The following is a 12,690-nucleotide window of genomic DNA, read 5'->3' as shown; positions in this document are numbered from 1 at the left end:
CTTTGTGCTGGTATCCGGTTCACAGGAAAACATCACCCTTGCTTGTTTTGCCAGTTGTCCTTAGTTTCAGTCGGGCCCCTTTTGAGGTATGTTGGGGCAGCTCTCTCCTTAGGATCTACATCTATCTGAAAAAGAGAAGCAGATTCTCCAACAGAGAGTAAGTTAGCACCCGGAAAATTGAGATAACACTTTTTTGATAGACAGTTTGATAGGTGTAAGCCCTCTTATACCCCGTGATTGATGGTAGCTTGATATTGTAGAGTGGGCTTGCGTTTGGGTATGGTTCTGACTTGTTTCCCAGCTCCAGCTATGGGTCTAGTACCACTGAGTGGATCAGTTAGCCAAATCAAGAACAGTTGGTTCCTCACCATGGCTGTGTACCACTATTGCACTTGTGTGGGCATCACATAAGGTTATTTGTTGCTAATTAGGTTAAACAATGAGTTGATTGGACAGATCTTGGTCATTTCCTCCAGTCACCTATGTTGCACCTTCTGGCACTAGACATGCTGACCGTCTGGGGACTGACTCTCTCCTGGCTTCCAACCATGTCATTCCATTTTACATGTCAGCTGTGTATGGAGTCTTCAGCATAGGGTCTTATCACTGGCACTGGCCTTTGGTGGGTCATCAAGTACTCTGACAGAAGTCTGTCATTGTTTTGGGAAACCTTGTAGGTTTCTCTAATCAAAAGCTCATTGTGGATGGGGGCCCAAGCTGGAAGTGGGGGTTACAGGTCAGTGTCCACTAAGAAATTGAGGAAGAACATAACTAATATACATGAGTTATAGAGGAGAGAGATAGAGGGGAGGGGGGAGAGGGAGGGAGGGAAGATGTGGAAGATTTAGGTTAGTCTTGATCCTACCCTCTCCAGTGTCTTGTGGTACAGGTGTTTCCTGTAAGGGTCTAGTCAAGGTTCAGCCATTTGGTCTGTCTTTTAGGATGTAGAATTTTATGGTACCATTGCCATTTGGGTGCAGATTACTGTTTTCCACCCTTCGATGCCCTCCCCACCCTCCCATCCATCCTATTGTCTAGTCCATGAGGTGCTTGCTGGGTATGTAAGGTATCTTGGGTAGATTCAGGTTAGGTGTTGTAGATGAGTGAGACTATGTGTCGAATTTTTTTCTGTGATTGGGTAAGTTCGCTGAGAATGATCTGTTCCAGGTTCAACCATTTTTCCTCAAATTTCTTTATGTAGTTTTTTCTTACTGCTGTATATAATTCCATTGTGTAGATATACCACATCTTTGTTATCCATTCTTCTAATGATGGACATCTGGGTTGATTCCAGCTTTTAGCTATTATGAATTGAGCCACTAAAAACATGGTTGAGCAAATCTCTCTGGCCTTTGGTTTGAAGGTTTTAGGGTAGATGCCCAGTAAGGGTATAACTGGGGTTGTTGGTATTTCTATAGTCAGCTTTTTCAGGAGTCTCCATATTGCTTTCCAAAGTGGTTGTACCATCCTGCATTCCCACCAAGAGTGAATGAGTGTCCCTGCTTCTCCACATCCTCGCCAGCATTTATTTTCATTTGACGTTTTGATGTTGGCTATCCTTATTGGGGTAAGGTGGAATCTCATAGTTGTTTTAATTTGCATTTCTCTGGGAATTAGGGATGATGAACATTTTCTTAAGTGTGTGTTTGCCTTTTGTATATCTTCCTCTGTGAATTGCCTGTTCAACTCTGTGCCCCATTTTGTGAGTGGGGTATTTGTCTTCTTATTGTTTAGACTTTTGAGTTCTTTGTAAATTCTAGAGATAAGGCCTCTATCAGTTGGATAACCTGCAAATATTTTCTCCCATTCTGTGGGTATTCTATTGGCTTTGCTTATTATATGCTTGTCTGTAAAGTAACTCTTCAACTTCATATGATCCCAATGGTTGAGTGAGTGTTTAAGAGCTTGAGCCACTGGGGTTTTGTTCAGGAAGTCTTTTTCCATTCCTATATCATGGAAAGTACTTCCTAAATTTTCTTCCAGTAGTTTTTGAGTTTCTGGTCTTATGTTGAGGTCTTTGATCCATTTGAATTTGAGTGTAGTGCATGGTGAAATGTGTGGATCAAGTTTTAGTTTCCTGTATGTGATTATCCAGTTTGTCCAGCACCATTTGTTGAAGATGCTATCTTTTTTTCCAGTCTACATTGTTTGGGCCTTTGTCGAATATCAAGTAGCTATAGTTGCTTGGCCCAAAATCTGGGTCCTCAGGTCCATTCCATTGGTCTATACTCCTGTTTTTATGCCAGTACCATGCTGTTTTTATTACTATGGCTTTGTAATATAGCTTTAGATCAGGTATGGTGATGCAACCAGAGGTATTTCTTTGCTGAGGATATGTTTGGATATGCGAGGCCTTCTGCATTTCCATAAGAAATTTGAGATCATTTTCTCTATCTCTGTGAAGAACACTGTAGGGGTTTTAATTGGAATTGCGTTAAATCTATATATTGCCTTTGGTAGGATTGTCATCTTCACAATGTTAATTCTGCCTATCCAAGAGCATGGGAGGTCTTTCCATCTTTTCAAGTCCTCCTCAATTTCTTTTTTGAGAGTTTTTATATTTTTGTTGTATAGATCTTTTACTTCCTTGGTTAACGTTATTCCAAGGTATTTTGTTGTTGTTGTTGCTATTGAAAATGGGACTATGTCCTTTATTTCTTATTCTGTGTCTTTGTCATTTGCATACAGAAATGCTACCGATTTTTGTGCATTGATTTTGTATCCTGCTACTTTGCTATAGGAGTTAATCACCTTCAGGAGTTTTAGGATGGAGTCTCTCAGGTCTCTTACATATACAATCATGTCATCAACGAATACAGCTAACTTAACTTCTTCCTTTCCAAATTGTGTCCCTTTTGTTTCCTTCTCCTGCCTTATTGCTTGGGCTAGGACTTCCAGAACTATATTGAAAAGCAGAGGTGAGAGAGGACATCCCTGTCTTGTTCCTGATCTTAATGGGAATTCCTCCAGTCTCTCTCCATTAAGTATTATTTGGGCCTTTGGAGCTTTGTATATTGCCTTTATTATGTTAAGATGTGAACCGGCCATGCCGATTCTCTCCAATGTTTTGATCATGAAGTGATGCTGTATCTTGTCAAAGGCCTTTTCTGCATCTATCAAAATGATCATGTGGTTTTTATGTTTAAGCTTGTTTATGTGGTGTATTACATTGACAGATTTTCATATGTTGAACCACCCATGTGTTCCTGGGATAAATCCCACTTGGTCAAGGTGGATAATGCTTTGGATGTGTTGTTGGACTCGGTTTGCGAGTATTTTGTTGAGGATCTTTGCATCTATGTTCATTAGGGAAATAGGCTGGTAGTTTTCTTTTCTTGTGGCATCTGTGCCTGGTTTTGGGATTAGGGTGATACTAGCTTCATAGAAGAAGTTGGGAAGCTTTCCCTGTTCTTCAATTGTGTGGCACAGTTTTAGAAAGATTGGTTCGAGTTCTTCGATGAACGTTTGATAAAATTCAGCTGGGAATCCATCTTGTCCTGGACTCTTCTTTTCTCGGAGGTTTTTTTATTACTTTTTCAATCTCCATGAGTGTGATGGGTTCATTGAAGTGATTGATCTGCTCTGAGTTTAGCTTTGGTAGATGATATGCATCCAGGAATTTATCCATCTCCTCCACATTTTCCAGTTTTGTGGAGTAGAGGTTTTTGAAATAAGTCCTGATGATTCTGCCGATTTCACTTATGTCTGTTGTGATCTCTCCTTTTTCATTTTGAATTTTGTTAATTTGGAGTCTTTCCTTTTTTTGCTTGATCAAATTGGCCAGAGGTTTGTCAATCTTGTTTATTTTTTCAAAGAACCAGCTCTTTGTTTTGTCAATTGCCTTAGTTGTTTCCTTGGTTTCCAATTCATTAATTTCTGCTCTGATTTTAATTATTTCTTTCCTTCTGGAGCTCTTTGGGTTGGATTTTTCTTGTTTTTCCAATGACTTTAGGTGGATGGTTAGGCTATTGATTTGGGATCTTTCTGTGTTTTTTATGAAGGCATTGAATGCTATGAATTTTCCCCTGAGGACTGCCTTCATTGTGTCCCATAAATTTTGGTATGATGTGTTCTCATTGTCATTCAATTCCAGGAATTTTGCAATTTCATTTTTTATTTCATCCACTATCCATTTATTGTTTAAGAGTGTGCTATTCAGTTTCCAGTTGCCGTTGGGGTTCTTGTTGATTTTTTTGTTGTTGATTTCTAGGAATATAGCATTATGATCTGATATCATGCAGGGAATTATGTCAATTTTCCTAAATATGTGGAGGCAGTCTTTGTGACCCAGTATATGGTCTATTTTAGAGAATGTTCCATGGGCTGCTGAGAAGAATGTGTAGTCTGTGGATTTGGGATGGAAAGTTCTGCAGATGTCTGTTAGGTCTAAGTGCTCTATGGTTTTGTTGAGCTCTCTTACTTCCCTGTTGAGCTTCTGTTTGGATGATCTGTCTTTTACTGATAATGGTGTGTTAAAGTCCCCAGCTATGATGGTGTTGGTGGTTATTTCTGTTTTATTGTCAAGTAGGTTTTGTTTTATGAACTGTGGTGTCCCTGTGTTTGGTGCATACAGATTTATGATTGTAATATCCTCTTGATGGATTGTTCCCTTTATAAGTAGGAAGTATCCTTCTTTGTCTTTTTTGATTGTTTTTGATTTGAAGTCTATTTTATCTGATATTAATATAGCTACACCTGCTTGTTTCTTTTTCCCATTTGCTTGGAATATTGTTTTCCACCCTTTCACCCTGAGGAGGTTTCTGTCTTTAGTGGTAAGGTGGGTTTCTTGAAGGCAGCAGATTGAGGGGTCTAATTTTTTGATCCACCCTGTTAGCTTGTGTCTCTTGATGGGTGAATTAAAGCCATTAATATTTAGGGTGATGACTTTGAAATTTGATTTGATCCCTGTCATGTTGTGGTGGTAGAGATGTGTTGGCATTTCCATGGAATTTACTTTTTTTTTCTATCTACTCTGGGTTTGGTTGCTGTGATCTGCTTCTTGTAGGCATTTGTGTTTGGTTATTTGTTTCTTCTCTGTGGAGAATTTCCTGGAATATTTTCTGTAGGTTTGCTTTTGTGTTCATATAATTATAAAGCTGAGTTTTGTCATGGAAAGTTTTCCTTTCACCATCTATTATAAGGGAGACTTTTGCTGGGTAGAGTAGTTTGGGTTGGAAGCCATAGTTTCTTAGAGTTTGGAGAGTATCATTCCAGGCCCTTCTAGCTTTCAGGGTTTCCATTGAGAAGTCTGAAGTAATTCTGATGGGGTTTCCTTTGAAAGTGGTGTGCTGTTTTTCCCTAGTTGCTTTTAGGATTTTTTCCTTGGTGTCAATGTTTAGAGTCTTAATGATAATATGTCTTGGGGAGTTTCTCCTTTGGGCTAGTCGGTTAGGAGTTCTGTTTGCTTCAATTATTGTGTTAAATAAGTTCTCCATGCCTTTGGACTGAAATTCTTCTCCTTCTGGTATTCCAGTGATTCTGATAGCAGGACGTTTAAGTGTATCCCACAATTCTCTCATGTTCAGTTCACAGGAACTTTTGAACTTACTGAAATTTTGGACTCTCGAACTGTTTCTTCCATCCTGTCTTCCAGATCAGAATTTCTATCTTCCACTTCGCTGACTCTATTCTTGAGAGCCTCTAGTGAGTTTTGGACTTGTTCAATTAAGTTTGCATTTTCTACTACGTTCCTATGTATCAGTTCCATCGCTTTGTCCAGCTCCCTTTCATCTCATTTTCTGATTTTCTTGATGATTCTTGGAAATCATCCTTGCATTTCTTTATGTTTTCATTTAGTGTGGCCAGCTGATTTTTAAGGTCCTCTTTTTTTTCACTCTCCTTCAACTCTCTTAGCTCTCTTTGAATTCCTTTCAGTGTCTTATCATATTGCTCTAGCTTAGTGATGGTAGTATCCACACGATTATCTGTCCTTTGTAGCTTTCCTGCCAGTTCTAGCAGTAGGCTGGTCAGGGTTGCATTGCTCATTGCTTCCACTTGATGTTCTGATCCTAAACACTCTTCTATGTTTTGGTTAGATGTAATCCTTATTGGACTGGGTGATCTGTCTGGATTTTCTTGCATTTTATTTTTCACATTATTTCTTTTGCGCTGTGGTCTACCCATGTTAGTGTATGGGCAGGTAGGTGGGTGGAGCAGCCTGGGATCTAGCTAGCTTAATGAGAATCCAAGGCAGCCTGGGGCAGTTGCAAGTAGCCTGGGTTTTTGCTCTCTCTTGCCAATGCCGCCTATCTATAGTCTGACAGGGGCGCCAAAGTTGCCTGAATTCTCACCCAGTAATGCACCTAAGCTGCCTGCCTTAGAGCTTGAAAGGGGACTGAGGTAGCAAGCCCTGATGCTGCCCAAACTCTGGCTGGGAACACTGGGACCGGCAAACAATCTGCGCTCTCCCGCCTACGGGGAGTGGGGGATGTGGGTGGCGATGTACCTGTAGGGTATGGCACCTACGCTGGCGCTAGTGACTCAGTGTGGACTTGTGTGGCCCTTGCTGTGGAATTGGGCCCACTGCACATGCAATTGTAGTGCAGAGGCAGCTGATGCGGGTACGGGATCAGGACACAGCAGAGGCTGGCCGGCCGGCAAGTGTTGGGAGCACAGCAGCAGGGGAACTGGCAGCCACCTAATCACGGCAGAGGTGGCCCCTGCGGGCGTGCAAACCAAGCACCACGTGGCTGGCCAACTAATCAGAGAACAAGGGTGGAGGTTGCAGGTTCAGTGCAGCAGGCTGGTGGGCGTGGCTGGTGGGTGCCCAATCAGAGCACAGGCATGTGGGGGGCACGACGGGATGCGCGGGGGGCAGGACGGGGCGTGCGGGGCACGAGGCATGGGTGGAGGGGGGCACGGGGCATGCGGGGCTGGGCGTTGTGGCATGGCGGGGCACGGGGGGCGCAGGGGGGGTGTGGGGGGCGCAGGGGGGCGGGGCATGCGGGGCATGCTGAGGCGAGGGGCGAGCTAGGCCATCGGGGTGCAAAGGGGTCACGGTGTGCGGAAGTGTGTGCTTCCCTGTTTTTCCCAGTCTGTGTGCTCCCACTGGCAAAAAAGACCCTAATAGCCCTTGAATACTTGCCTTTTTTCCCCCTGGTATCAGGAGTACAGCTAGGCGGTCACCATCTTGGCCAGAAGTCTCTCATATCAGCCTCTTTGACCAACAAATCACTTTGGATGGGTGACCTACCCCTGGCATTGAGATTCACCTACAACAACCTATGACTTTTAATTAAAAATTTTTCCTTCTTTTGGTATGATGAAGTAAAAATTAACATAAATACCTTTACAAGACCCTCATAATCAGAGAAAAAGATGATGACATCAAAATTAAAGACAGACTACTGGAGAGAGAAGGGGATATGATGGAGAGTGGAGTTGTGTAGGGGAATATGGGGGAGGGGAGAGAAATATCATGGTTTATTTTCTGTAAGTATAGAAGTTGTCAATAAAAAATTAAAAATAAATATAACTTAAGTATTCAATATTTAATCAATAGCATCCAATTAAAAATTTAATAATTAGCTATAATATTAAATTATTTAACACACACATGTGCACACACACACATATGCTTATTTTTGTCCAACTCCTATACTCACTTTATAATTAACTTCTCTGTTTTTATTTGATTTTTCTTCTCTTAGCTAATTTTATTCTTGTTGATACTGGGCTCTAATGTTCAAGTTATAATCTCCCCTCCACTAGGAATCTTTTAGTTTAGTCTCAATTTCTGCCCAAAATTCATTTTCTTTCATTTCTTTCTTGAGTACAGTCAGCATTTATTTCATATTTACTTGTTGATTATTTCTCCTTTTGAGGCTGAAGTTCCAATTCATAATTTCATGTTTAAGTATTGTTTTACAGTATACTTTGGGCTTTCTGGTCTTTTTTCCCTCCTTCCCTTTTTTCCCTAACTTCCTTACTCTCATCTTCTTTATTTACTTGGTGGGGGAAGAAACATAATTTTAATTAGAAAACTGACTTTATTTCCTATATTCCCATTATATGAATTCAGGGATGAGTTCACACATCATTTATTGCTAATGTGTTGGATTGGCTTGTGATAGTTGAGAGGTTTGTGAGAATCAGGGTTCCTTGTTTCGTTTCTCTATTCAGGATATGTTCTTGGTCTTATGCAATGAAGGAATTATTTCTGTAATAGACCCACCTTGGCAAAAGATTGAGTTTATGCCTCATTCCTACAGTATTCTTGTGTATCTCAAACACTAACCTCAGCCATTTACTTCCTTTCTGTTCAAGTCGAGAATGGCAAGCTAGTTTTCTTTTCCAAAATACTGCTTTTAGTGCCTTCCAATGACTGCATCAGTCTACAAAAATCTTGTTTCCAATGCTATTTGTACCTGTTTCACCTTAATTCATCCTTCATCCCTCAAAGGAGATGAACTTCCTCGTGTAAGAATCTGAACATGGTACTGTTTAGCATGTTGTAAATGTTCCTTACATTGTGTTTCTTCACAAGACAGAGCTCTTTACAATCTTTTCTTCATTTACATTGCCAACTCCTAGTTTTCATCCTACCCCTTTCTCCCTTCTGAAATTATCATATATTGCTTGCACTGCATGCTACGTCCTTTCCCTGCTTAATGACCTACCTCCTTATTCTTTTTATACTTCAGTGGTCAACATCTCTAAAATGAAATCCATGAGCTCTCCAAAGAGAAGTTCCCCTTGACTGTAGTTGTAAATCCATATGTAACATTATTTATAATAATTATCTTTTCATGAGTATAGGCTTGGCTCTGTGACCAGATAATTTATACTTGAGGAAGGCTTTGTTTTCTGTTTACATTTGTTTGCACAGTCTTTCTGTTGGGCAAATCCTAGCTGTTGCCTTTCTAACAGGAAAGGGCCAACCTTTTTCATGCTTTCTATGGCTTAAGTCACACTCACCTTCCTTCCCTGACTAGCACTTTTGAGTACCTTTATCCTAGAGCAAGAAAATTATTCTTCTTTTCTTACCTTAGCCTACTCCTTCTTCTTTTTATTATTTCTTCTCCTTCTCCACCTCTTTTATTAGAAATGTTTCAGTTTCTCAGTTGGTTATTATCTTCATAAAGGCAGATAATAATATAATTCTGAAAATCTAGGCTGTTGGTGACTTTTGACAATATTTTCTTTGCCTTATTCACCCAGCAGTTCCTTGCTCATGTAGGTATGAGAGTGCATCTTGGTTTTCCCCTTCAGTAAAGAGCTAGCTTTACCTCCTTGGCATTTGGATCCCAGAGATGAAAATACAGGCCTCAATCTGCCAGCAGATCTCTTTCTTGCCACTTTTATAGGTTACTAGGTATTCTGAGGGGTTTCTGGAACATTAGACCTTGGACTCAACTGAATATTAATATCCTAAAGCTCTCCTGAGAGACAATTTAGTGCTTTAAAAAATCAAATTTATTTTCACACAACTTTGGATATGTAAACCACAGTAGAAAAATAAGACTAGTATCTTATCCTGTTATTTTAACTTACTTGAACATGAAGTGAACAGTTTGAAAGATTCTAATGTCTGTTTCTGTAGGTGAGATCCTGGATCACATCAAGGAAGCCAGGTTTGATCTGACCCAGATGAGGGAGATGGTCTTGACTCCAGAATATGCAATTAAAATTTACTTCAAAATATCTGACAAACCATTTTATAAAAATGTATTGGAAGTCTTAGCTGAGTAAGTTTCTGAAATGTAATGCTTGCATTGTAAAAGTGGTAAATGTTTGTTATAGAAACTATGTGGAATGCAGAAATTATTGTAATTAATTTTCATTAATTCACATTCATGAAAAGACATCTTGTTAACATTTTGGACATATTTATTTTTACTATTCCTCCTTTCCCTCTCCTTCCCTTACTCTTTTCTTCCTTCATTCCCTACTTTGCTTTACTTCTCATACCTCCCTACTCCTATTTCTTTAGTTATTCACAGTCCAAGTAGAAGGTTGTTTGGGTTCACATTACTGATTTTTCAATAATGACTGTGTACCCCTTCATTTCTTTGCCTATAAAGCAGGAAGAACAACAGAACGTTTCTCACAGTTGGTTCTGAGAACTGTCTGACAAATTGGAAAAAAATAGGAATGACTGTGACTTATATTAAGTACTCAAGGCATGTTAACTTATCTTCACATTTTTTTTTTTTGCTTTTGTGTGTGTAGGACATCTTCTCACATGTTTTTCGAGTGTGTATATGTGTGTGTGTGTGTGTACACCACATATACATGTGCCACATGCCCACAATCCCATGCACATGAGTGCAGAGGCCATAGGAGGGCATGGGGTATTCTCTCTGTCACCAATGTACCTCATTCCTGAGACAGAATTGTTCACTGAACCTGTCCCCCACCCAGTGCTGAGATTAAAGGCTTTTATGACATGCCCTAGGTTTATATACACATTGAAGGTTGGACTCAGATCCTCATGCTTTATCAGAAAGCACATTTACTAGCTGGATCTTCTTCTGAGCCCCTCATATTCTTAATCTATATGTAAGAGATGCATATAGTTACATAAATATTATAATGCCAAGCATGTTGCTTTTGAACTTCCATCTTCCACATCTGTTCCAGGAAGCTCATAATTTTAAAGCATTCCAGAAGAATTAAATCTAGCATTTTTTGGCTCTTTACTTGATTTTATGCATTTGGCTAATATTGAGATATTCTTATAACAACTCATTAAAAAAATTTTATCAGAACTTCCACTTTTATTGTGAAATAACTGAGGACTAGAGATGGAATTTGTCATCATCAGCTACTAGCTATCTATACTCTTAATGTCACAGAATTCATAATAATTTGATCACCTATATCAATTTACTTTGAGTTAAAATATTTTGGTATTCTATACACATATTTACTAACAAGTCTTTTTTTAACTGTAAACCTTGCCTTTATAGTTAGTCCCTAACCTTTCATCAATGAGTATAGAAAGGCAATACACAGAGAGTTCAAATGACCAATATTTATTATTTAGATAATATAAACAGAGCCTAGGGAATTTGAGCAACTGCACACTGCTTAGAAAAATAAAATGAATTTTCAAATTTGTTGTTCCTATTTCCTGGGAAGCAGACTTTAGGATTCAAACTGTATTTAGGACACATTGTGGAAAGGAGGATAAATGAAGAGAGGATTGTTAGGAGGGAGAAGGCAAAGTGTTGTGCATATGTGACAATCCCTCTGTTTGGCTCACCTGAGTTATTCTGTGTTCAGTTGAGATGAACAGGTCTTTGCATTCTCACACATACCAGTCATTTTGTATATTTCACCCTGAAATAAGGGTGGTCTGTGCAAATTGACTTTCAGTAATGAAAGCATTCCCCTAAGGCTATAAACTACAGGGTTACCATATACATAACAAATCCTTGGTCCATGACAATGCCTATATGGTTCCCAAACTGGCAAAAGTAAGAATCCACTCACTAATATGTTTTAGAATGAAACTATTGCACTCATCTAACACAAAATCTTGTTGGAAAAGGAAAAACATTTTAAACAGAAAACTCTCAATCATGTTAGTTAGGATAAAGGATGGAGTCCCTGGATGCTCCAAAGGGTCTTCTGTCCTAAGCCATACATGCATTCTATGTCATTGGAAATAGTCTGCCTTCTAAAACATTGTTGTTTGCAGGGGCCCATCTCTGGTCATGGTTCTGACCAAATGGAAAGCTATTGCAGAGTGGAGAAGGATGATGGGTCCAGTAGACCCAGAAGAAGCAAAACTCCTGTCCCCAGACTCTATCAGAGCCAAATATGGAATAAATATTTTGAAAAATGCTGCCCATGGAGCATCTGATCTATATGAAGCATCAAGCAGCATTAACAATATGTTTGCAGAAGATGAATCTGAGAATCTAGAGGAACACTAGAGTATGTACCACAAGGCATATGTTCCTTTAGGGATGATTTTCCTTTGCTGGTTACAAGGACTAGGCCTAGTATAAGGCTGTCCTGCAAATATCAGAACCATTCTCATCTTCTATGCCCACCTCAGAACCAAATCAAAGTCTTGTTTCTAGTGACCTGGATTCTTGTTACATGTTGCTGGCTAAGGTAACTGCATTCAGGCCACAGAGATGGACACAGTAGGGTGAACAAACCTTTCTCTTCTAGTTTGTAAGTCTCTGTCTTAAGCTAATTGTTATCTGACATATCACAAAGACTTTCATACAGTCCCTTTCTTGATTCCACTTTAAAGGATCGTTCAAATATGAATGTTGTTTTTCATATATTCCTGAATGTGAAGCTTCCTAACTACCTGTGGTAATATATGATGGTGTAATATAATAGAAGGTTAACTACCACAGAGTAGAAGGAAATCTGTCCACATTTCAATGATAAGCTCCATGTGTATATTGACTGTTGTCCTCAACGGCATGGGTCAAATTAAACTCAATGTTCCAAGAAACCTAAAAAAATATATAAGTGAAGAAACCCCTTCAGCAAGATGCAGCAGGAAGAGCATATCGATCCTCTCATACTGCCATTTAATCCATGCTCTATCTGACTGTTAGAACACAGAATAAAAATATTGTATGTATAAAAATAGTGCTAACAAGGCTTGTTTCACAATGTGATTTAACTGTAGGTGAAGGCATGCTTGCTAACCTTAGATACTTATATTGTATGTAAATATATGTGTATTTTTATGTATGGCTTATATGTGGTAAATTCACA

General features: G+C 39.4%; 1 protein-coding gene across 1 annotated transcript in view; it reads left to right on the top strand.

Annotated features, from left to right (window-relative positions):
• Nme8 (NME/NM23 family member 8) overlaps positions 1-11,882 on the top strand; it is a 47,161-nt gene extending 35,279 nt beyond the window's left edge. Inside the window, exons 14-15 of the mRNA XM_004668829.2 lie at positions 9,542-9,686; positions 11,645-11,882. Coding sequence (XP_004668886.2) covers positions 9,542-9,686; positions 11,645-11,882 — 383 coding nt within the window. The remainder of the gene's footprint in view (positions 1-9,541; positions 9,687-11,644) is intronic.
• The last annotated feature ends 808 nt before the right edge of the window (positions 11,883-12,690 follow it).

This window comes from Jaculus jaculus, chromosome 16 (genome assembly GCF_020740685.1).
Source record: "Jaculus jaculus isolate mJacJac1 chromosome 16, mJacJac1.mat.Y.cur, whole genome shotgun sequence".
NCBI lineage: Eukaryota > Metazoa > Chordata > Mammalia > Rodentia > Dipodidae > Jaculus > Jaculus jaculus.
Note: the sequence above shows the minus strand (reverse complement) of the source record. Positions and strands in the feature narration are given on the sequence as shown.